This window comes from Muscardinus avellanarius, assembly GCF_963383645.1.
Source record: "Muscardinus avellanarius genome assembly, chromosome: 6".
NCBI classification, from domain to species: Eukaryota; Metazoa; Chordata; class Mammalia; order Rodentia; family Gliridae; genus Muscardinus; species Muscardinus avellanarius.
Window position 1 is genome coordinate 88,568,676 of NC_137791.1, and position 26,302 is coordinate 88,594,977.

A 26,302-nucleotide genomic window follows, 5' to 3' on the forward strand; every position below is an offset into this window, starting at 1 on the left:
ACTAGACTTGCATTTTTCATAACTTTTGTAAGAACAGTACAATTCTAGCGATTACATACTATCGTGATGTCTCCTGGTGATTCTTTTGGATGTTGATCCATCCCTATTCATTGATTTCTTGTGAAAAGTTTTATAGAAAACTAAAAAAATATTAAAAAAACTATTTATATTTTTAAATTCAAATTTCTAAGTACAAAAAATTCAAGAAAGCATTATAATATACATTTGGGAGAGTGCCTTTTTTCTCTTTGCCATTTATTCACTTAGGGATAAAAATACTAATTTTGTGAGCTGAGAACAAAATATTTCAAAAGCTTTTTAAGTATCAAATAGTTATAGTTAGCAAGAAGTTTACTACTGCTAATGGTGAAATAAAACACATATGAATTTTAATTAAATATATTTAAACTTCTTAAAAAGTAAGTTTCTAATCGTTTCTGTTTATGGTACTGGGGATTGAATCCAGAGACATTCTACCATTGAGATATTCTCCCAGACCTATTTTATTTTTTATTCTGAAACAAGGTCTTGCTAAGTTGCTGAGGGCTCAATAAATTGCTGTCTGAGCCTCCAAGGGACCAGGATGACAGGCATGTGTGACCATGGCTAGCTGACGAGTTAATCTTAAAATGTTGGACAATTTATTTTATGTATCTTAAAACAAGCTTTGAAATCATATAAATAATAGTATATACCACTTTTCCCCACATTCATACACACACACATCAAAACTAATTAGCAAATGAACAAAACAAAGACAAATTTTGGAAGGAAGACACATATGGATTGATTAGGTAGAACTTAAATGAAGAGAAAAACATGTTGAAAATACCCCATTTTCTAAGTTGGATATCAAGTTATTAATTAACTTATTAACTAATGTATTTATTTATTTATTTAGTGTGTGTGATGTTGAGGATTGGATTGAAACTAAAAACTTTCTACTTCTTTTTATTTCTGGTACTAAGGATGGAACCCAGGGGCATTCTACCTCACAGCTACAGCCCCAGCCCTATTTTTCATTCTTTATTTTGAAACATGGTCTCACTAATTTGCAGAGGGCCTGAGTAGCTGAGACTGTCTGTGAACTGTGACCCTCCTGTCTCAGCCTCCCAAATGCTGGGATTATAAGCGTGTGCCACCACACCCAGCTGAAACTTTCTACTTCTGAGCAACACCCTAGTCCTGTTTTATTTTTGTTTTGTAATAGGGTTTCACTAAGTTTCTGAAGACCTAAATTGTTGAGGCTAAAATTCTACTGTCTCAGCCTCCCAAGTATTAGAATTAAAGGTATAAACCACCATGCACACTTAGGTATTTATTAAATTAATATGTTTCACAACATCATACAGGTTACATATAGCCTCATTCTATACACATTTCTGTGAACTTAAATTTGCACAATTTTTCATATTCCCAACTTTTTATAAGTTATTAGCATCAGGAAGTAAGTCCAGGACACCAACAAGTAGAGACTAGTTTCACTGCTTAATTCTGCCAGCCATGTCTCTACAATAACTACATAGTCATCACACATATCTTTATTACATGTGGATAATATCCTGACCCTTCTACTTCTAAATTACTCAATTGGCTTTCCAAAAAAATCAAAACAAAGGCTAAGTTCACGTACTCTTACAAGTACTTGTGGATCCATCTCTTGCCCTTTCCTTTGACTTCTGCCATTCTCTTTCTGAGTGCCATTAATGTCCCATTCTCTCAAAGAATGACATTAGTTTGGCTACTGAAATTCTTTCTATTCCTGAACTTGGAAGCTCTTCTGCCCCCAACTAAGAGCTTTGAACAAGCTGTTCCTTCATCTGGAATTATCTTCTAAACTTCCTTTCCTCCTCTCAACTTAGAATATTGTTATCAAGACTTCAGGATAAATATCAACCTAGAGACCATCTTTCTCTAGTGTGTGATACAAGTAGTCACCAGGTACTTTACATTACTGTATTTTCCTTCTCTACTAGCATTCACAATCTTATCTATATATTTTGTTGTTGTTAATAAGATTTCTGTCTCTTAATACTAGAATGAAAGCTCCAGGTCAAAAGGAAAGCTATCTATGTTTAATCATTTTATCCTCAGAGTTAGGAAGACTCTGGCAATATATAGGAAGCACTATGTGTTTCTAAATAAAACAGTGAAATATATAGAAATCATAGCCACATAAATTCACAATTGCCAAACTATGGAACCAGCCAAGATGTCCATCAACAGATGAATGGATTACAAAATTATGGGATAGGTACAGAATGAAATTTTACTCAGCTATAAAGAAAAACAAAATTATGTCATTTGTGGGGAAATAGATGGAACTGGAGAACATTATGCTAAGTGAGATTAGTCAGTCACAAAAAGTTATTTTAGAAGTTCTGTGATATCAAAAAATGCATCCATGTTTTCAAAATGTTGCTTTACAATCAGTGAATATTTTAGCTTGTGCTTGTAGAAACTCATTGTTCAGGTTAAGTATAGAATGTTCCCAGAGGAGTTCATGGTATTAGTGTTCAGAGTTGATGTATTCATTAGTGGCCAAGTCCATTGTAACAGATTTACTTGGGGGATAACTTAGGCAAGAAGGGTGTGGCTGGAGAAGGTGAGTGCCTGGGGGTGTGGCTGTAAGTTCTATGCTTGTCTTCAAAATCCCTTGCTTTCATGCTCACTTGCTTCAGGTTCCCATGATGGGAATACCTAGCCCTTGCTCTCTCCCTTTCTGCTTCCCACTACCATGTCCTGAGATCTGAATATCCTGACCTCACATGGACTAAACTGGAAATCTGCAAAATCTGTGTGCAAACAAATCTTACTTTCTCTAAGTTATCTGATTAATGGTTTGGAATTTTAGCAGTGAGAATGTTTACCAGGACAGCCACAATTATCATAAAACATATTTGTTAGTTTCATCGCAAAAGAGAAGTCATTTCAATTTGAGGAAATTGTTCCTATTAGCACTTTTTACTACCTTTGATTTTTCAGAGCTATTCCAGGGCTAGTTAGGTATGCATGGATGTCCAGTTAAGACAGTTGATTGAGAGAGTCAGACATATATAATTTGTAAGTGATTTTGAAGGGATATAAGGAAATTTTGCTTTTTAAGCAAAAGAAAGTAATTGTTTAGGGAAATTTAATCTATTAAGCTCACAAACCAGGTGAGCATTCATAGAACAAGTGAATTAAGTATTCTTCTCTCAATATAATTATCAAACTTAAAAAAATCACTCCATTTACCATCTAAGCTAAAAGAGTGAGAAAAATTAATTCCTGATATATAGCTTTGTCAACTTAATTAAAATTTGTTTGACAACACTGCAAATATGACTGTTTTTTCCCCACTGAACTATACATGTAAACAGTTAGTCTGACAGTCTAAACACAAATACACAGGATTTATGCCTTTCATTTGACTGGCTCATTTGAACATCCAAGAATTGCCTAAATCTCTATGTAATAATCTTTTGGATGACATCATAGCCTGGGAAAAACAGCACACAATTTACCTATAAATTTGCAGTTTGACTGGTGCTGGGCTATATGACTATGTCTAATAGAAACGCTGCCTAGACCAGTTGTGTCAATACTAGTTTCCTAACGGTCTTCACTCTTAAATTGTTTTTCAACTTCTCAGCACAATATGTGGTAGAAATTACAATTGCTTATAATCTAAATCTAAATCTATCTTTATATGTAAATTGTTTCAGAATTCAATAGGGAATTATTACATTGGAAATCTAATAATAATCATACATATAAAATTTCTTTCTTTGAATTTTGGGTCAAGTAGCAAATTTCTTTCTTTGCTTACAATACTTATCCAATTAGAAACAATCTATAGCCAGATGTGGCTGCACACATCTGTGGGAAGCTGAAACAGGAGCATAGCAGGTTTGAGGCCAGCCTTATCAACCTAGCTAGACTGTGTTTCAAAACAAAAAAATAAAAAGGACTAGGAGTGTCTCTCAGGGGTAAAAATGCTCCTGGGTTCAATTCCTAGTAACACATTCACACACAACACAACAAAAAAATAAAAAAATAAAGAGGGGGAGAGAAACAACTTGAGATTGTTAATTAATATGCAAACTTAGGACTTAAATTTATTAGTTTTGGTTCTTTTGGTTTCTGTCAAATTCATTCTGATACCTAGTCACACTAAAACAACAACATATTTGATTGGGTAAACACTTGGGAAAGAAAATAGCACTGAACAGAAAGGATGACAATCACAGAGTAGGGGTAAAAAATATTTACTTTCACTGAACAAGTTTTGTTTACCTGTGAGCCTGTGGAGTAGCGTCCCGGTGTTCGAGAACCAGATGTTTTCCCTGAGCCAATGGAACTCTCTGTACTTTTGCCACTACAGCAGTGCGTTCGCAGGCATTTCCCGTATTCTTTTCGTACCTAGCCAATTGAATATTAACTTATGTTAGCAAGTTATTCATTTCATCTGGGAACTGAGGAATAAGATGTGAGTTTTTGTTTCCAATGATTTAACTATTTCTTTGTCCTAGAGAATCAAGAAAGATTGTTTGGTATATATTTTACATCAAGAACCTAAATTTTGATTATAACCTTTGCCTCTCACCCTCATTTTTTTCTATCTCATTTTTCCTAATGTACCCAGCAAATAGCATTTATATATCTAATGAGTGCTTTTTTAACGAAGTGCTCTAAACCTAAATAGGTATTTTAGTACAAAGAAAGAAAAAGGAAAAGTTAGTTCTTTTCTTGAAAAGAAGCAATATTGGATGAACCACAGGAATTCATCATGGGATATTTGCATTTTCCAACAAAGATTGAATTTTCTGAACTGATTTTATAAACAACTAGCAAATCAGGAGATTTGGTGATGCCAAGTCTCACATTAGTGACATTACTGAATCATTATACTGAATTTATTTTTGCTGTGATGTGATTGAAATGATAAGCATATGTCTTGAAAAGAAGAAAGAAAAATAACATGAACCATGTCTGTGAAACATTTCTCTTTAAATTTTAATAAAAAAGCTCTCTGATTGTTCAATCATTTGCATACTCTAATATATTTCACAAGATAAATAATATCTTAATCACTCCAGTTAGATCATGATATCTTATTTCATCATAATGTTGTTCTGGAATACAGAAGATGAAAATATGATATACATCACTAATGGATTATTTCCTCAATTTTCAAATCAGAAATAAAATAATCTTGGAGGTTCTGTGCAAATAAAAAAAAACTGAGAACAAAAGCAAAAGTAACCACGTTTAATTAAACACCCATAGAAATACTGGTGACAAAAACTTTTCATTTTTGTAGAGAAAAAAAGAGTAAATAATTATTTCATATTTCCTTTATTTTCTGATGTTAGGCCACATAGGCCACAATCTTGCCAAAAAATAAAAATATTATCATAATTTAAAAATTCAGCTGGGCGTGGTGGTGCACACTTGTAATCCCCATGCTTGGGAGGCGGGGACAGGAGGATCGTGCAGGTTCGAAGCCAGCCTCTCTGGTTTAAGAGACCCTGTTTCCAAATAAAAATATGTCTGGGAGTGTAGCCCAGAGATAGAAGGGTTTCCAGAAACCACAGTGCCACACACACAAAAAAAAAATCAAAACACAATGGATGAAAAAAATAGTTTTATTGCTTGTTATTATAAAACTTTCTAATCAGAATCTAGAAATTTTTTTCATGAGGGACTAGATAATCAGTACTTTGAATGTATCCCTCTGAAGTTTATATGTAGGAAACTTAATTCCCAAATTCATATGTGGATTGGAAGTAGGAATTTGGGAGATAATTAGTATTGGATAAGGTCCTGAGGGTGGGACTCAATGATAGCATGTGTGGCTTTATAAGAAGAGACTCCATCAAAGTATTAACCAGGTCTGACCCTGCTTAGCTTCTGAGATCAGAGATGGGACACATTAAACAAAGTCAATCACTAAATCAAACATGAGAAAGAGAGAGGGTAGGGAATGGGGTGAGAATTGGGGAAGGGCTAAATGACTGATATGTGCACATATACCTCTACCATCTTGTACCCTATTAAGATGTATGACTACAATGCAACAATAAAAAAAAAACAAGAAGAGACCCCAGCTAGTTGCTAGCTCTATCTCTGTCTCACCACTTGATGCTCTCTGCCATACTACAAAGCTGCAAATCTTCAGAAGCCAGCATCTTTTTATCAGACTTCCCAGCCTCCAAGAACTGTAAGCTAAATAAATTACTCAGTCTGTGGTACTCAGTTATAGCAACAGAAAATGGACTAAGTCTGTATTTCAGGTTTTGTAAGGCATGAAGCAAAACCAAAGAGATAGTATATGTACCTATTTTCATTTTCAAATATAACTATTTAAAAACATAATAACTGTTCTGGATTTAGCAGCTATTAAAATAAAAGGCAACTGAATGAATTGCCCATGGGCCATAGTTTCCTGAACTCCACTTTAATAAATCACAAAATTAATTTGGTTTTATATGTATTTTAATATGTATATATTTATTTTACCTCTTGTTGAATATATTAAATATATTAAAACCCTTTTATGGGTACTTTATGGACTTTTTATGGGTCCCAAGGTGCAAGATTCTACTGAAACATCAAATGCAATTGTAGTTAATAATTAGTAATGTCTTTATTTAAATAAGAAATATAAAAGCAATGATTAGGAAAAAGAAGAGATTTTGGCAAGAAAATACAACCAACCAATTTTTTTTTTTTTTTTTTTTTTTTTTTTTTTTTTTTTGGTGATACTGGGGTTCCTGGAATCCCTTCTACCTCCAGGCTATTTGGAAACAGGGTCTCTTAAGCCAGCGCGGCTGACTTTGAACCTGCGCGCGATCCTCCTGTCTCCGCCTCCCAAGCGCGGGGATTACAAGCATGCGCCACCATGCCCGGCCGAAAATACAACCAAATTTATGTGTAAAGTACAAAAAAAATTTTATGCTTCACAGACAATTTCTGTATTAGTCTTAAAATTTAAAATTTACTTAGTTCCAAAATCCAGGTAATATAGAAACTAAAGAAGACAGGTAAATTCTGCTATATGACATGATTGATTACCATGGCTAACTATTCCTTTATTTTCATGCTCAAATGTCACATTTTCCCTTAATCTTTCTGTATATATTTTGCTTATATTTTTCTCTATTTAGATCTAGGTATCTTCCCAAGTATTTACCTCTCTGACTTTGAAATCTCTTACAGTGCTAACCACTATTTCTTGATATTTTCTCCCATTATGATGTCTTAATTCTCATTTTTCTCTAATACTTCTTTACTTTCATTTTTAGTCTTATTCACCATTATCTTCCTCCTATCCTTTAAACCTTTAAACTCATAAAATGAGGCAGATTGCTAGATTTTTATCACGCTCAATTTTTTTTTTTTTTCTTTCTGGGTAAAATGCTTAAACTGTGTTTCCCAGTCTCTTCTGCATAGTACCACTGACAGAGGATCATCTGATGGAAGAAATATGAGTAGGAATAAGATGAGCCACTTCCAAATAATTTCTGAAAGACTGTCTGTCTTTCAGACTTCCTGCTCCAAGTCAATAACCAAGATGACTATGCTATGAATTTTATATTAAGGACAGTTGAGGCTTTATCAGCCTGTGTCCTTCCCTGAAGTACCCCATCAATTGGGCAATAAGTAAAAAATAAAATAACAGGTTGAGCTGTGATCTGAGGGAGTTCATCTATTGCAATATAACCTAATTTCTAAAATGAATTCTATTCCATTTGATTAAAATACATTCATTGTAATATAATCATTTTTCCTTTTTATACTCTCTATTCATAGAACTGACTCAATATTACTATTGTCTCCTATAGTTCTGAAAATGTCAACACATTTTAGGTACCTACCACCATATAAAATTGAAATGGAGTAAAAGTCTGTTTTATTCCTGCCCATGATCAGTGGACACTTTTTTCAATTTTTTTCTTGGATCCCAATTTGATTTTTGGTCTCAAGTAAAACATTCTGAGATAGATACCTTTTATTTCTTCTGGTTTCCAAAACAAAGTTATAGGTCTTATGATTTCTTTTTGAGATTTTTTTTTGTTTTACATTTTGCCACTTCATTTTCAGGAACATTTTTTTGAATACTACATAACTATTTTTATCACCTCTATGACACACATGAGAAAATTGGCACATAGGAGGGTTAATTAACTTGCTCCATATCACATAAGTTTTTAAGTGGGGGAACTGAGATCCAAACTTAGGCAATATGGCTAAAGAGTCTATGTGATCAGAGCTATAGAGCCACATTTTTAATAGAGTTGAGTGGAAAATCAATCTTACAATTTAAAAAGTGCAATAAATATAGTTAGTTGCTAAGATTAGCTTTGAAAGTGAATAGTTGTGTCCTTAGATATGTGAAAATTACAACTGATACATAAATTAAAAATTGAATTCTAATCATTCAACTCATTAATTTTATAAAATGCTTTAAAAACGTATAGACTAATACTAAGTACTCTGCTATTTATTTAAAATATATAAAATATTATACTTTATAGCTCTAGGTTTATTACAGTCACATATTATAGCCAAACGTGCTGGCAAAGACTTATAATCCTAGTACTTGAGAAGCTGAAACAGGAGGATTACAGATTTATGACCAGCCTCAGCTACTTAGAGAGGTTATCCACAACTTAGTGAGACCCTGCTTAAAAATAAAGAATAAACAATAGGGCTGGGGGCATAGCTTGGAGGTAGAAAACCCTTGGATTCAATCCCCAGTATCATAAAATGATAATAATAATAAAGAAAGGAGCCTAATTATACATAGAAGTATTATATATGTAAAATTATAGGATATCATTTTATATGCTATGCTTAGAAATATTTAAAATATATGTGTTATATATTTTAAAATATACTTATATATACCCCCATTTTAGAAAAGAATTACTTCATAAGGTAAAGATCCTATTTTTCTGCCAATGAATATGCAAAAGACTATAAGGGCGATTCTATAAAAAGTAATATTTGCGCATTGTCCAACAAAAATGTTTTTGTTTTTCACTTGAATATTCTAACCAACCATTATGCTTTTATATTATGTCCATTTTGTCTTTACTATTACAAAATAAAGTAATACATTTATCTCTTAGATGCAAATATAGGAAGAATGATATATTAGAATATTGTTTGGGTTACTTTGTTACCCTTTAATGTATGACCTTTATTCTTGAAATGAAGAATTCTAGCTTACCTTCTTCTGTAGGACACAATGGAAAATGAATATAAACATTCCCTGCAGGGAGTTGAAAATGGTGAAGAGATACGCCATGATGACTGTGCTTTCATTAATATACATAAGTCCAAAGGCCCAGGTCAATCCTAATAGGCAGAGAAGAGCTATTGCACCTATAACCCATGACCTGTAAAGAGAAAATAAAATTTAGAGTTATCAAATAATGTGACTTTAAGTAACACAACCATATCATATCAACAATACTGACACTGAAAAAAATGCTATGGTAAGTTTATTGACAGAAATGTGAGACAGGTGGTGTAAGTACTTTAAGATTTTAATGGGGACTACAAGTTTTCAAGCTGGAGGAAATATATATGAATGAAAACGTTATGAACACAGAAATTCATCTAAGCAAAAGCAGATTTGCACCATAAATTATTCATGTATTTGCAGCACATATGCAAATGATATGGAGATGTAATTATGGAGAATGGCAGGAGGAGAAATTCTATAGTTATGTTAGTCTCCACTAGATTCATTGGTATGATAACACTTGTTTGATTGGATTCTCTCTGTTATTGCTTCATGATACATTTTTACCCCATTTTTCCAAATTTCCTCTTTTTCCATAGAAACTGTAGTGTTGACTGACAAAAATATAAATCACATGAGATAGAACCAGTGTTCCAAGTACATGCATGGATTTTAAAGCCCTGTTTTTCTGATTCCATAATTATATAGAATATGCATGATATATCGTGGATGGGGAAAATAAAACATTTCCACTTTTCTGGACTCTTCCTAGTTTTACTTTTAACCTTTGAATTACTCACTTCTAGGTTACGTTGGACTAGATTTTGAAAGTCAGGCATTTTGCAGTTTGCCAGAAATCAGCTTAAAGACTCAGGGAATCCTGATCTTTTTGAAGTGTCTGTTAACTCAAGGGAGAAGATGAAGCTGAGAATGGGGATGTAGTGGTATGAAAGTTAGTAGTATAACATGGAAGACAAAATCTCATTCTCATTTCAGTCTCTTAGTTTTCTCCAAGTAGCCATTTGCAATAATAAGTGGGTAAAAAAAGCTCATGTATTTGTGGTTATTCTGAGTTCTTACTATCAACATAAAATGAATTCTAAGAGATGTGGTTCCAATAACTGAAAATGGAATCCCTCTCTACTATTAAGTATGTTGGAGAACAGGAATAAACCAGTCATGATCTCTATGCAGTCATAAACTCATCCTTGTCTATTGCAACACACCTTTTTTGAACAAGAAAAGCTAACATTTCTTTTCAGAAGACTATTATTTTCCATTTACATGTCCTAAGAAAGAAGTATTTATGGGGATTGAAACTTTGCAAAGTGAAGGGAAAAAATTACATATCTTTTTACCATAATCTGAAGCTTTTTACCATAATATGTTCTATTGAAAGAATAATTTGAGAAAGACATGGTTCATTAATAAAATTAACTGTGCCAGCGTTCTTGGCACAAGCCTGTAATCCCAGTGCTTGGAAAACTGAGGCAGGAAGATCACAGGTTTGTGTCCAACCTCAGCAACTTAGTGGGGTCCTGTTTCAAAATAAAAATAAAATAGGACTGGGGGTGCAGCTCAGAGTTAGAAACTTCCTGAGTTCATTCTCCAGTACCAAATCATCATCGTCATTATCATCATCATCATCATCATCATCATTATTATCATCATCAATTGATTGTAAGTTTTCACTATTTTCTCCCACATTAATGAGTCACTATATTTAAGATTTAAATGCCAACTAAATTGAATATGTCCAATGTAAAACATTTTAAATAAAGAATTTCTAAATGGGGTTTGCTATTATGTGTGGCAATTTGCTTATATGAATTAGAAAACATCTTAGATGTTAATATTTTACTCAACAACTGAATTCACAAATATTAGAACACTCAAGGAAAAATGATCAACTTCCTACAGACATTGGAAAAAGGAAAAAATGGAAAGAATTGCCATTATATCAAGGCAAACTTGCTATTCAAATTTAGAAATAAGTTGATAGGATAAAATATTGAGATCAAATATTATCCATTAGAAAACCCATGACAGGCTCAAAGGTTACATGATCTAAAACTGCAATGACCTCCAGATTCCAAAGGAAAGAAAGTAAGCAAAAGCATGAAAAAGTAAGTGAGATGGCACTGGAGAAAATGAAGACAAAGGACTCTTCACCAGAAGAACAAACTGAAAGTCTATGTAAAGGTCACCCATAGGTTGCCAATTTTAGTTTATTCTTGCAGGACAGGTAACTTGAAAATGTTCAGGAAAAATGCCTCAATATTAACCTTTTTGCTTATTATATATTAGACTAGTACAGGCTTTTAGCTGCGTTTCAGAAACTTGTGTGTATGTATACACATAGATTGAGTTAAATAACTACTCACACAAATTTGAAAGGGATAGTTTTGCAGATGTAAAATTTAATTTTGAAAGAGACTTTTTTCTTTATATTTGATATTAACAGAATTGGTACTGGGTAGCCTCATACCCATAAGATTACTTTGAAGAAATACACTAAATGGAAAAAGTAATTTTGTATGAATAATGCCCAAACAAACAACAGAAATGCAGACATATGCAGCACAAAGAAACACATCACAATGTAAGGAGAAAGCTATTAAAAATTAAGCAAGTCTGTACCACAGGAAATTTCTATTACTGTGGCACTGAATTTAAGTAATATCCAATTAACAGAGGTGAAACAGTTTTTTTTTTTTTTTTGGCAATACACCTGCAGCATACTTATTTTGCATATAAGTTGTATGCCAGAATATTTTCCTGCCCAGTTTGCTCTTCTGCCTCAATGTGAATAACAGAAGCTCTAATGATTTTCCAGTACTGATCTGACAGCTGGTTCATGGGACCACACTGATAAATGGAATTTATCAGCCATTCAGGTCATTCTTACTTGATGAAGGGTCTGTTATCCTCATAGCTAAAGAATGCATAGACATAAAGACAAGAACACCAACATTAGCATTTTATGACAAAGAATTTCATATGATAAATATCCTCCTGCTCCCCACAGGCCTCTGTTCCCCACCTCTCTAAAAATTATCATAACCTTCCCTTTATATCCAAAAGGTAAATACTAAAATGACCATGAGAACTTAAATAACAAGGAATAAAATCAATTTTACAATACTGCAATATCCCTTATGAGACTCAGAAAATTCATTTTTTCCATCATGTGCTCATATTACTTGTGACTTGACAGAGACATTTATTTCTTAGAGATCACATTTCTCTAGAGAATGAGAAATTTTATGAGCAATCTGGAAAAGGCTTGGGGGCATGCTTAAAATGACAGATTTCATGTCACCTAAAGGTATCCTTATTCTCTAATATTAGTAGGTAAGATTACTTAATTATGGGCAGTATGTTTCTAAGTAATTTTAACTTACAGATGATTAACCTGACTTAAATCTCAACATTATAGCTCTTTGAAAATAATCAATCTTGATTATTTTAAATTCTTTTCTGTCAGAGTACTGAGAAAAAAAAACCAACTAATCTTTTGTAGGAATGTGAGCAAACATATGGCACCTGTTTATTGTCACTTATATTTAAGACTTTATTTAGTATCATTCTGATAAAACAAAATCCTAGTGCCAAATCTGAACAGATAAATTAGGCAACATTTTGTATCATCTTTTTATAAACATAATTTCTGCTCAGAAAATTGTGACAGGACAAAAAAGGAAGAGAAACTGCACTCTTTTCTTCTCCCTTGCCAGAAGCAATTTTTTTCCTATATTATGCATAAGGAAATAATGTTCTCAGAAAGGCCCATCTGTGATGCATTTTGAATAAAGAGACCCTGATAACTCATAAGAATGAAGTAGCTGAGAATGAAGTGAGGGTCCAGTGTTTAAAGCCAGTTTGCCTGAGATTTACAGCCTAGTTCAGTCACTTACCAGATAATTGACCTTAGACAAAAATTAATTAACCTATGATTGTATCAGTTTACATATCTATAAAATAGTAATAATTATATTCTAAGTTCCTTATAATACAATGGATGTTTCTTCAGATAGGAAAATGACTTATTAAGTGCTCAGGGCAGTGCCTAACACATAATGTGTCAAAAATGTTACATAATGCTATTATTACTAGACTGTATAAAGCTACAGTGACACTGAAATGAAAATTTTGTACCCAATGAATAAAGATCCAAATGCATCCATATTGAATACATAAATTAATTTGAAGATGTTTCAGGATTAATATGATGTTGTAAGAAAGATATGGCTGAAATAAGTTGATGGATGAAGCAAGCAGTGACTAGAACTGTGTATCCAAATATGATAATTACTAGCCACAAGTTCTATTCAAATTCATTAAAAGGAAAAATTAAGATTTAGTGCCCCAGTCGCATGAAAACCTTCACATAGCTAGTGGGTATGATACTGGACGGTGCAGTTCTAGAACATTTCCTTCATAAAAAGTTCTATGGTATAATGCTGATCTAAGAATGAGTTTTAATCCAAGAAATATCATTTCAAGAGATACTTAAGTAATGCATGGACATGTGAAAGAAAAATATTTGTAATAATCAAGTATAATTAACAACTATAAAAATACTCATAGAAAATCCTATACTTATATTAATATCTAAAATTATAAAGCATAACACTATATTCTAGTATATGCAATCTCTTATATTAATATCATCTATATGTAATGCCAAGCTAACAATTAGAATAATCCTTTGCACATTAGTCTGTATAGTATGTCACATAATTATAGAGGTTAGTATATAGGAATACATGCAAAAAATGTTTTACAAAATTGTATTGTTACATTTATTTAAAAAATTAAATATAAAACTTGTACCATATCTGCTAAAGTAATATATGTTTTGGATATAATATACCATTAAAAAAAAGATAACAGAGTGCAACTCAGCAGTTTTTGTTGGTAATTGTGGGAACTAGTCAGTTGCTCCACCTAACCACAAAGACTACTAATTCTAGCTTCACTAGGAGTTAGCTGCCTCTAATGTATTGAGGTTCACAGGGATGTAAAAAGAAGTGAACGGTGACATTTCTAGGTCTGGACAATCGAGATTTACATTGGGCTTCCCTTTCCTATCTGTGCCTTCTTATTTTTTTGTACCTCCGAGCTACCTGAGCCCTATTTTTTATTCTTTATTTTAAAACAGGGTCTCCCTGAGTTGTAAAAGACTGCACTAAGTAGGTGAGGCTATCCAGGAACCATGATCCTTCTGTCTCAGGCTTCCGAATGCTGGGATTACAAACATGCCTAGCTGTTCCTTCTTCTTTTTTTTTTTTTTTTGGTGGGGGTATTGGGTTTCTGGAAACTCTTCTACCTCTGGGCTACACTCCCAGACCTATTTTATATTTTTATTTGGAAACAGGGTCTCTTAAGCCAGCACAGCTGGCTTCGAACCTGCACAATCTTCCTGTCTCCACCTCCCAAGCGCTGGGATTACAAGAGTGCGCCACCACGCCCGGCTGTTCTTCCTTTTGACTGGGAGAAAGTGATAGGAGAACCTCAGACCCTGAAATGGAAGCTGCTTATTGATATGAAGCCAATGTGTTATGTTTTGGCTACCTACTTCTAGACTCTTATAAGAGAGGTTAAGCCGCTGTATTTTACAGAGTAGTTTTCCTCAGTGACCTATCCTGTGCAATAATTAAAATGTTTTATTTCGTTTTTAGCTATAAGGATTCCAAATGTATATTCAATATAGAAATTCATGCTAATGGGCAGAAATATTCATTAATTTTTTTCTCCATAATGGCATAATATAAAGTGGTTTAAAAGAGAAGATCAGTAAAGATTACCTCTGTCAGTGAGTTCCATCATTTCTGTCAGATATTCTAATAGCTTAGAGAAATTAGTTTTATAATGGTTATATATCAAGTTGAAATTAAATAGATAATTCTGTCATCAGTTGTGCTAGCAAATCTATATGCTATTAATTAATTTTTATTTTATACAGCAGAACTATAGACTTCATTTGTAAAGCTGAAACATTTTCATTCTGGTTTACCAATGAAAGCAATTGAAACAAAATCCCACTCCAGGTTGTATGACTAAAAAGCTTAATTGCAATTATTTTAAGCTGTGTGTATGTGTGAGGAAGAAGGGGGTAATTGGGAATGAAACCCAGAGTGGTGATATCTCTGAGCTGTAACACCAGCCCTTTTTATTTTCAAAGCAGGATCTTGTAACTTACCATGAACTGGCCATGAACCTGCACTTCTATCTCAGCCTCCCAAGAACTGGAATTATAGGATTGAGCCACAGACCAGTTTATTTTTAGCTTTTATCAAAATATAGACACAAAGGCCTAAAATGCTCTTAATTGATGTTATTTGGAACTTGCTGGTGATAATATAACTTATAAGTATTGATTTATTGCTAATGAATTAAAATATACATGTAATTTTCAAGATTAATGAGTAAACAAGAAACTTCTTTCTTTATAAAGTGTATTTTTGGTCAAATGTTTTATCCTCATAATGTATGATGATGATGATGATGATGATGATGATGATGATGTGTGGTACTGAAGATGAACCCAAAGACATTCTACCTATGAACTATACCTTCAGCCCTTTTTTTGTTTTGTTTTGTCTTGCTAAATGCTAAGTGTCTCACTATGTTGATGAGGCTGTTCTGGAACCTATGATCCTCCTTCCCAGCCTCCCAAGTACAGAGATTATAGGTGTGCACTATCATGCCCATCTTAATATTTTACTTAGATACTGTCATAAAATTTACCTTAAAATCTAACATCAGGATCAAGTTCAGAATTGTATGGATCTCTATATACCTTGACAATAATTATGCATGTTATAATATATTCTTTAAAATTCCAAAGTACACAAAAACTGTTAAAATATACTTCTATGGAAACTTAGTTCAAACTACATTTTCAAGAAGATAGGTTTTTTTAATCCCAATATTAACCTATGAACTAATGATGTGATGTAAAAGGCACATAATATCAGTCTAAACAAATGATAAATGGGCAGAAAGAATATGAATGAATCAAGTTAGTTGTCAGATCTTTTTTCTATAGCTTCATAATTCATTAAACAAAACAGATTATATGTTGATATATTTTAAAGGAAATATCTGAAATATAAGATATAAAGTAGATATATTTTATTTATTTGTTTATTGGTGGTACTGGGGTTCCTGGAAGCCCTTCAACCTCCGGGCTACACTCCCAGACCTATTTTATATTTTTATTTGGAAACAGGGTCTCCTAAGCAGCATGCGTGGCTGGCTTCAAACCTGCGCGATCCTTCTGTCTCTGCCTCCCAAGCCCGGGGATTACAAGCATGCGCCACCACGCCCGGCAAATAGATATATTTTAAATAATTTAAAATATTTTTTTCCTTTTATTTTTGGAGATTCATATTTACTTTGATACCTCAGAACAGGTTTCAAGTATTAGGCTATGGTAAACATTAGTGTAAAGGAAGATGGGATGATGGGAGGTATGTTTGAGAGTTTAGATACCAAGTCAAAAGATCTGATCACTGGTAATTCAGAGTAAATAATGAAAATGGAATTATTTTTGTTTAGCCCTTCCTCACTTCCCACTCCATTCTTCAGAACTATTAATGTTATCAACTTCAAGATTAATATAGTTCAAGAACTTCTGAAATTGTGGGAAGATAAGTTCTAATTTGCATTAGTGAGTGAAATGTATGTTTAATAATTAAGAGGAGAGCTTTCATGACTATGTGCGTGCATACACATACATACATATATTGTTAGCTATATTGTTAGACAAACAATATGGCCAGTCTCAATAGACAACTGAATTTGCTTTCCTCAGCATAAACCAAGTATACAAAAAAAAAAAAAAAAAACTCTCCTCTGAATTTGGTTTAAGTTACTATAAGAATAATACAAGTAATAAAGGTTTCTCAAGACAAAAATCTTCATACTTTATATAAGGAGAATAAAGGTAATAAACATGAAGGCATCTATATGTTGAATGGAGTTTCCCTATCACCCCAGTCAACAATGATGCTCCCAATATTAGGACTAAGAGATTCAGCTATACATCCTTATATATATATATTACTTTTCTTGGTGCATTGTAGTCTCACATCATAATGTGCTCATATTGGTAGTGATATAAAGGCACGGAGCATTTGATAAGCTTTCCCTGGCTCCTTCCCGATGACTCCCTCCTTCCCCATACATGGCATTGAGGCTGGCATTGGAATTTTCAAACATTTACGTAATGTCAATGAAAATATTCCTCCATTGATTCATATGATACTTTACTTTCTGTGAAGGGCTAATCTCACAATATAATGTTCTCCAGGTTCACCCATTTTCCTGACATTATCTTGGTCTTTTTTATTAATGAGTAGAATTGTGATGTGTATATATTCCATCATTTTGTAATCCATTCATCTGTTCATAAACACCTGGATTGGTTCCAAAATTTGGTTATTGTGAATCATGCTGCTATAAACATGGAGTGGTATAGCTGCATCATATGGTGGATCCATTTCCAATTTTATGATCTGTATAGCAGCTGTACTTATTTGCTATCCTATCCTCAGTGCATAAGAGTTCCTATTTCCTCATATCCTCATAAGCACTTACTGTTGTTTGAATTCTTGATGATTCACATTTTGATTGGGGTTAGTAGAATCTCAGTGTAGTTTTGATTTCCATTTCCCTGAATACTACTGATGCTGAACATTTTTTTCATGCATTTATTAGCCATTTCTATCCCTTCTTTTCAAAATATTTAGTTCAATTACCCATTTATTAATTGAGTTGTTTTTTGAGTGCTAAATCTTTTAAGTAATTTGCATACTCTAGAAATTAGCTCTCTCTCAGAGGGAAAGCTGGCAAAGATCTTCTACTATTATATAAGCTCTCTCTTTAGACTCTTGATGGTTTTATTTGATGTGCATAAACTTTTTAGTTTAATAACATACCATTTATTAAATTTTGCTTTAATTTCCTGAGCTTTGGGAGTCTTACAGAGAAAGTTTCTACCTGTGCCTATATGTTGAAGTGTTGGATTTATGGCCTCCATTAGTAAAGTCTTCTCTTCAAAGTATCTGATCTAATTTTCTGGTCTTTTATTCATCCTAAATTGACTCTTTGCAGAAAAAGGGAAGTAGGAATTTAATTCCATTTTTCTACAAATAAATAACAAGTTTTCCTCACATCATTTGTTGAAGAGACTGTCTTTTCTCCAACATATGTGTTTGATACCTTTGTCAAAAATCAATTGGCTCTAAGTGTGTGGATTTATTTTTACATCTTCTATTCTGTTCCATCAGCTTATGTGTCCATTTCTGTGCCAATGCCATGCTGTTTTTACTTCTATAGCTCTATAGTATAATTTACTGTTAGGAATTGTGATGCCTCCTGCATATTTCTTATTGCTGAGAATTACTTTGACTATTCTGGGTCTTATGTTTTTTCATATGAAATTTAGGACTGATTTTTCTAGGTTTGTAAAGAATGACATGGTATTTTGATAGAGATTGTATTGACTCTGTAGATCACTTTTGATAGAATGGCCTCAGTATGATAATATTAATTCTGCCTATCTAAGAGCAACAGAGATCTTTCCATTTTTTAAGATCTTCAATTTCTTTCTTTGGTTATCCATTTTCTAAAAGCAGCTAGCCAACAGCAACCTCACTAAAGGACCTCTACTGGGCTTAATTATATGTGATCTAAAATGAAGTGCTTTGACACATCGACAACCCAGGTGCTCCCTGTCTTTAAAACAGCAAGGGACAGGCTGGGCGTGGTGGCGCATGCTTGTAATCCCTGTGCTTGGGAGGTGGAGACAGGAGGGTTGCGCAGGTTCAAAGCCAGCCTTGCTGGCTTAAGAGACCTTGTTTCCAAAAATAAAATAGGTCTGGGAGTGTAGCCGGGGGTAGAAGAGCTTCCAGAAACCCCAGTACTACCAAAAAATAAATAAATAAAAAAAACAGCAAGGGACATGATAAAGCCATTTTAAATTTGTTGTTGTTGTTTTTTATTTTATATTGGTGCATTGTAGTCATACATCTTAGTGGGGTACAAGATGTTAGAGGCATGCAAGCACACATCACTCGTTTAGCCCTTCCTCACTTCCCACTCCATTCTCCCCCCTCCTCATTTTTGACTTATTGAGTTTGATATGTGCGTATATGTACATCATGTACATTAGAGAATTTCCCTCTTCCCTCTCCCATCTCCCTCAGTTAGTCCTCCTTATTTACTCATCTTTGGTTTCTCCTTCATCTAGAGTTTTTCCTATGATTCATTTTCTCCCTAGCTTCTGCATATAAAGGAGAACATCAATCTTTTATTTTTTTGTGACTAACTATGGAGGATCCTCAGAAGAAAGAGAATGAACTTATCATTTGATCCAGCAATACCATTTCTGGATATGTACCGAAAAGAATGGAAACCAAACTACCAAACTAATGCATGCATATCTATGTTCATAGCCGCACAATTCACAATGGCCAAACTATGGAACCTGCCAAGATGTCCATCAACAAAAAAGATGTATACACATGGAGTATTACTCAGCCATAAAGAACTAAATTATGTCATTTTAGTTTTCAATGATCACAGAATATGTGAAAATGTACAAAGAAGGAGAAAAAAAAAAACACCTTTTATTATACTAAACCCCTGGACACAAATCTTAAAAGACAGTGAAGGAAGAAGAATTTAAATAACCTATGTTAAATAACCTATGTTATTTGTGATGATGCAGCATTCATAAACTTTCTTTCAGGGATGACATTGGTGAAGCGATTTCAAAAAGGCATCTAAAACATGATATACTGTTTATTCACTATAGTGCTCTCAAAGGAAAGAAGTTGTAGCCTTTTTCATAGTGCTCACCGAAGTTTGAAGTATTAGAAGAAAGTTTGCTATGAAAGAAAAACTTAACAAGGAGTTTTGAAAAGTAATGCAAAGAACAAAATTGCAACACTATTAAATATGAATATCACCCGGCCTGGTGGCGCACGCTTGTAATCCCCGCACTTAGGAGGCTGAGTCAGGAGGATCGCACAGGTTCAAAGTCAGCCTCAGCTACTTAGTGAGGCTCTCGGCAACTTAGTGAGAGCTTGTTTCCAAATAAAATAGAAAATAGGTCTGGGAGTGTAGCCTGAAGGTAGAAAGCCTCTGGGTTCCATCCCCAGCACCACCAAAAAAAAAAAAAAAGAAAAAAAAGAAAAAAAAAGAAAAAGAATATCTGAGTTAAGTTATTGATTATTGTCCAAAAATATTTGACAACATGTATTATGTTTCACATCACTGGGGAACCTATTCAAGTATTTTTTAAGACTTCCCTTCATAGAAAAAACTAATTAAGGATGTAAAAACCATGTTTGGTTATTTGCTGTATACATGCAATTAAATTGCACATGAAATGTAGTACATTAAACCAAATGAACAAAGAGTAAACACTTTGACTATGCAAGTGCTTGTACAGAAAATGTATATTGAAAATGTAATATTTCATACTTTCATATGTTTCAGTGTTATAAAAGGACAAAGAAACCCTTTATTTCATTAAATTATTTTTTTCTGGTGGTCGTCTAGAAACAAAAGACAAAAAATAAAAAATAGGCTTCATTGTTTAAGTCTACAGATATTTTATATCCCAAATAGACTGGCTAGTTAATATAGCATTAGGATATCTGCTCCCTAGTGGTTACAGGATATATAAGACACTACAGCTAAAAGAACAGTAAACAAGAGAAAAATCTGAACAGTAAATACTTAAACCTTATTGAGTTGAAAATGAACTGATTAGTTACAATAGAAGCCCTGACTACTTTATATTTCTTTCAAGTGTATTTTATATTAGTGAGATTATCCCATTCTGGTTTTATGTTATTATATTCAATTTCTCTCTGTTTACCACTACAGGAAGATTAAAAGAAAAATACATTTAGAATTTAATTCAATAGTTTTGAGTGAAATATGAACAATGTTTTTTATAACTGTACATTTAAATCACTCCTCATTAAAGATATAAATAATTCTTCAGTAGGCATGGTGCTGCCCAATGGTAATCCCAGTACTTGGGAGGCTGACACAGGAGGATCTCAGGTTCGAAGTCAGCCTCAGCAACTTAATAAAGATTTTCAGCAACTTAGCATGACCTTGCTTCTCATCTCCAGTACCACCCCACATTCTTTAAACATGCAAATGTCACGTAACTGTAGAAATGGTAAACAACAAAGAAAATAAATTTCAACTATGAATTTTATTGGTATTAATATTTTAGTAACAAAGTATATGCATATTTTGTTCCTATGAAATTTATTAAGAGGCGAGTAAAATGAATTAAATAAATAAATGGTTTAGAATATATGATAAACCCAGAGTTCCCACCTAGGTGCTGTGGCACATGCCTGTAATCCAGTACTTAGAAGGTTTAAACAGGAGGATTGCAGGTTCCAGGCCAGGCTCAACAATTTATCAAGTCCCTCAGCAACATAGCAAGACACTTTCTAAATAAAATAACAAATGAAATAGGCCTGGGTTTTGTAGCTTGGAGGTAAAATATGCTTGAGATCAATCCCAAGAACCACAAAAAAAAAAAAAAGGAAAAAAAGCAATAAGAAAAAAATGAAAAAAAGCAAAAGAAATCCAGAGTTTCTTTGGTGTACATGCAAAAGCTAAATTAAATGTATAACTACATTTTGTTTTCAGTGTTTAAAATAAAACCGCTAAGTATAATGTTTACTAAATGTAATCACTTGAACATTAAGAAATATAAAACAAAATTATTCATGAAATGTTGATAAAGTTTTATCTTAAAGAAATAAGTACTAGAATAGGATTTATTAATTGTTTTTTTTACTTCAAAAATTTGAAGCATTGAAGAAAAAATGAAATAAATCACAAAATTCCTATATAGAATGAAAGTGTTATTTCTTTCTACTAATTTTTATCTTATACCCTGTGAAAAATGTTGCTTTAATTAGTAATATTTTAAGAACCATAAAACATTATCTATAAACTATCATTCATTTAATGATATTTATTATTAAAATTTACATGCTATATTTACAAGTTATATTTGTGATCATGATTATAACCAGTTTTCTGGTTTTCTTGTTCACTGTTAGAGGCCCAGTGTTTTTTAGATTTAGACTGAATCAGAAATCATTAACACCCAAAAGCCTGTGAGTAAAGGCTGGTTAAATATGTTCTCTGGAATGGAAAAGAGATAACATCATTGAAGGCATTCACTGAAGGCATATATTACATATCATATCCTCTGGATTTCTTTTTTCAACTTAGAGTGTGTAAAAAATAAATTTAAGTAAAATAAGTTAAGAAAATAATGACTTTTGTTATCTTGCCAGATGTTTTCTGACATTGAATTTCTGTGATGCTCTCTCCCATACCATATGTTATTATCACTTCTCTTTTCAACAACTCACAACAGAAGGATTCATCATACCTCTTCTGTGAATAAGAAACTTATTATAAATTGTTTGTAAGTACAACTAAAACACAAGTAAAGCACAATCGGGTATGTAAAAATACCTCTGCACTTACTAAAAAATTTTTAAATGGAACCCATGGAGGCAGTGCAACACAGTAGGAAGCAGACAAGTTTAATTTGATTTGAGACCAGTACCTGACCCTTTATAGGCCTCAGTTTGAGTATGCTTTGAATTTTTATGTTTTGAAGTGCAATAGGGTGTATATGAATGATAAAATAAAATCCCAGAGTTGTCTAGGTTACATGGAAAAGATAAGCATAATTCACAAACATACTGTGTTCTCTGTGTTGAAAGGAACAAGTTATAAGGTTATAAAATACAAATTTACTCTTTTAATCCTCAGAGCACTCATCTCAATAATAAATGCTGTAACTGGGATATTTTTAGAGGTGAGTGGCCCCAAGGAAGAAATAGACTATAGCTCTTAGAAGGTTATCAGTTAGTAATAAATTTTGAAGTCTACCCTGAATTCTTGAATCTATCATTTATAGGGGAGAATGAAAATTCATTACAATTTTTTTTTGGCAAAATTTCTGAAAAATGCCACTCTGCAGAGCTAGTTCAGCAACAGCTACATCAATAAGTAGCCTACCTAGTGATGCAGGCACTGTGTTTCAATTTTACTTTTCATACTGAAGCCCTGTGAAATGTAGTTACTAATTAAAATTTAATCTAGAAATTTGCCATCTTTCTAAACTGATGTAAATAAAAATAGATAATGTTAAGTAATGTTAAAGAAAAGTTAAGCTATATGATAACAAATAGAATTTTGTAGATGTTTAAATTGAAATTGCAATTAATAAATCAACTCAAGCACATTTTAGGTCAAAGGGCAGGCTCAGTACAATACTAAAAACCAGTGTTAATCCAAGTATATCCTCTGATGATAATGAAATTAAATTAGATATTAATTGCTAATAAAATACGTATATATGCACAAAATATTAATAATCATCCATTCAAAAAATCTTTAAACTTCATAGTTTACAAATAAATTTCACTTAATATTTAAATAACAAATGATCATTTTTTCATGTAAGATAGGCATAAATAAAACAGAAAAAAAACTTTTTATGAGTCTATTATAGTTTACCAGGTAAGGCTAGGTTAGAAAAATATGAAAAAAATTCAAGAACATTTAAGAACTAAATTAAAAGTTCTAGACAAGGTATTACATAATAAAATATAATGATACATAAATTACATAATCAATTAAGATTTATCCTAGAATGATAAGGATGTTTAAATCAATTATACCACTTAATCACATGATAGCCTAAAAAAAAAAAACTTCCATGTAAGTCAAGAGGCTCTATTTGATGAAGTAGAGTATTTTTCATAGAAACACATAACAACTTAAAAAGCTAATATTTTGCTGAACTTGATAAAATTACCTTTTAAAAAATATAAAGATTCTCGCTGGGCTTGTTGAAGCAAACTTATAATCCCCGCGCTTGGGAGGCTGAGACAGGAGGATCGCATGGGTTTGAAGCCAGCCTCAGCTACTTAGTGAGGCTCTCAGCAACTTAGTGAGACCCTGTTTCCAAATAAAATATAAAATAGGTCTGGGAGTATAGCCCGGAGGTAGAAAGCCTCTGGGTTCCACCCCCAGTACCACCATAATATATATATGTGTGTGTGTGTGTGTGTGTGTGTGTGTGTGTGTGTGTGTATGTGTGTATATGTGTATATATGTATATATGTGTATGTATATGTGTATATGTATATATGTATATGTATATATGTATATATGTATATGCATATGTATATATGTATATATATGTGTGTATGTATGTTTGTATGTATATGTATATAATATATACATATTCACATTGACTTGGCTTATGAATGTATATCATGTACATTAGAAAATTTCCCTCTTCTCCCTCTCATCCCTCTTAGTAAGGTCTCCTGATTTGAATAAGTGATGTGTGCCTGTATGCCTCTATCATCTTGCACTTTATTAAGATGTATGACTACAGATCTCAGGGAAGATGGCGACAGAGGGAAGCAGCACATATCAGTCCTGTTGACACTGATCTCCATTTCATCAAAAGCTGCATTCTTTCAAAAGCAAGAAAACACGATGACTTTAAAAAGAACACAATAAGTAAAAAGCAGCAGGAAAAAAAAAACCTAGAAGACCGATCAGAGAGAAGAAAATAATGCTGCCCACCTTCAACGGCTGTGGCCCTGGGTGCCATGGTGGTGCCACCTTGCCTCATTATACCCAACACCAGAGACTCACAGGAAAACACACAATGACTTGAAACAAAGTAAGCAGCTGCAGATTATTGACATTTTAAGTCATCAATTCCTCCTGTGAAAACACGGCTACAACATGCAGCAGTGGTGGCTGAGCTCAACACAACCTTCCAGAGATCCAGAGCAGCACTAAACAACTCTGTAAGTGAACCTGCCATGCCTAAGGGAGAGCACCCAGTGCAGCATCCCCAGGGACTCATGCAGCTGCTATATACTCGCTGGGTATGAGACTTTCTGGTTCAAACCAGAGAAGGTGGGGTAGAGCCTGCTCTTGGACATAGCAGAAGCTCAAAGATACTCAGGTTCTGCATCGGTGGAAAGTGTAGCGGGAGACCTATGCTTAAAACTAGATCCAGCTAGTAGGATCTCCAAGATCACCACAGACAGTCCAGTTGTGATTAATGGGGAAAAGTCAGACCAGAACAGCCCTAGCTGTGGAGAACAGAGACTCTTATACTGGGCTTGGACCCAGAGGCATCTGTTACCTATACAGTCAGAAGGAGACTCAAGCTTCACATCCATGGAAAGCATGGAGGGTGACATATGCTTAACACTAGATCCAGCCCCATTGATATTGGCCATCTATATAGACTGAAAAAGAAAAAACAGAAAACCAGGCATGCAGCAGGAAAGCTGCCAGTGGCACTCACTTTCTGCAGAGAGACCACAGAGTCTCAGTTGGCTGAATATTCATATATTTGTAGGGTTGCATTATTTTGTTGTTGTTTTGTTTTTCTTTTTATTTCTTGATTTTTTGTGTGAGTATGTGTATTTGTTTGTTTGCTCTCTTTCCTTCCCCTCTCCCAAGCGTCTTCCCTTTTATATACCTACTCTCTTATTTCCATACTAACTTTTTTCTTTTCTCTTCTTTGTCTTATATTAAATCTAGTTCATAGTACTATCTAAATACTCTACATTTGATTACTAGAATACTACTATATATTCACTATCTCTAATCTCTACTATATATTATATTATCAAACTCATATCTCATTCTATTTGATCCTATCTGTGGCTTTACTCTATTCTTGCATTTACAATTCACTTTCCTCCTCACTCAAACTTCACTGTTGAATACAACAAAACTTGCCCTTGGATATACCAGCTGACACCTAGAGACTGAGAGAAATCTATAAAAAGCAACAGATACAAACTTTTGAAATCATGAGAAGGAGGAATAACAAGGAAGCAATACACTCCTACCACATCACAATTACATAAACTAACAACACAGAATTGGAGAGATTATCAAAAGGAAAAATCAGGAATGTAATAGCAGAAATTATACAAGACTTCCAAA

At 33.3% G+C, this 26,302-nt stretch overlaps 1 protein-coding gene across 32 annotated transcripts in view; it reads right to left on the reverse strand.

Moving 5' to 3' along the window:
- ADGRL3 (adhesion G protein-coupled receptor L3) overlaps positions 1–26,302 on the reverse strand; it is a gene marked incomplete at both ends in the record, with an annotated part of 570,571 nt that overhangs the window by 69,318 nt on the left and 474,951 nt on the right. For 17 of the 32 annotated variants that reach the window (XM_080697685.1, XM_080697686.1, XM_080697681.1 and 14 more), the window contains 2 exons: positions 4,279–4,404; positions 9,221–9,389. In XM_080697685.1, the coding sequence (XP_080553811.1) occupies positions 4,279–4,404; positions 9,221–9,389 (295 nt within the window). Of the gene's footprint in view, positions 1–4,278; positions 4,405–9,220; positions 9,390–12,146; positions 12,174–26,302 lie in introns of all 32 variants that reach the window. The other 15 variants (XM_080697690.1, XM_080697678.1, XM_080697673.1 and 12 more) reach the window with 1 other exon arrangement.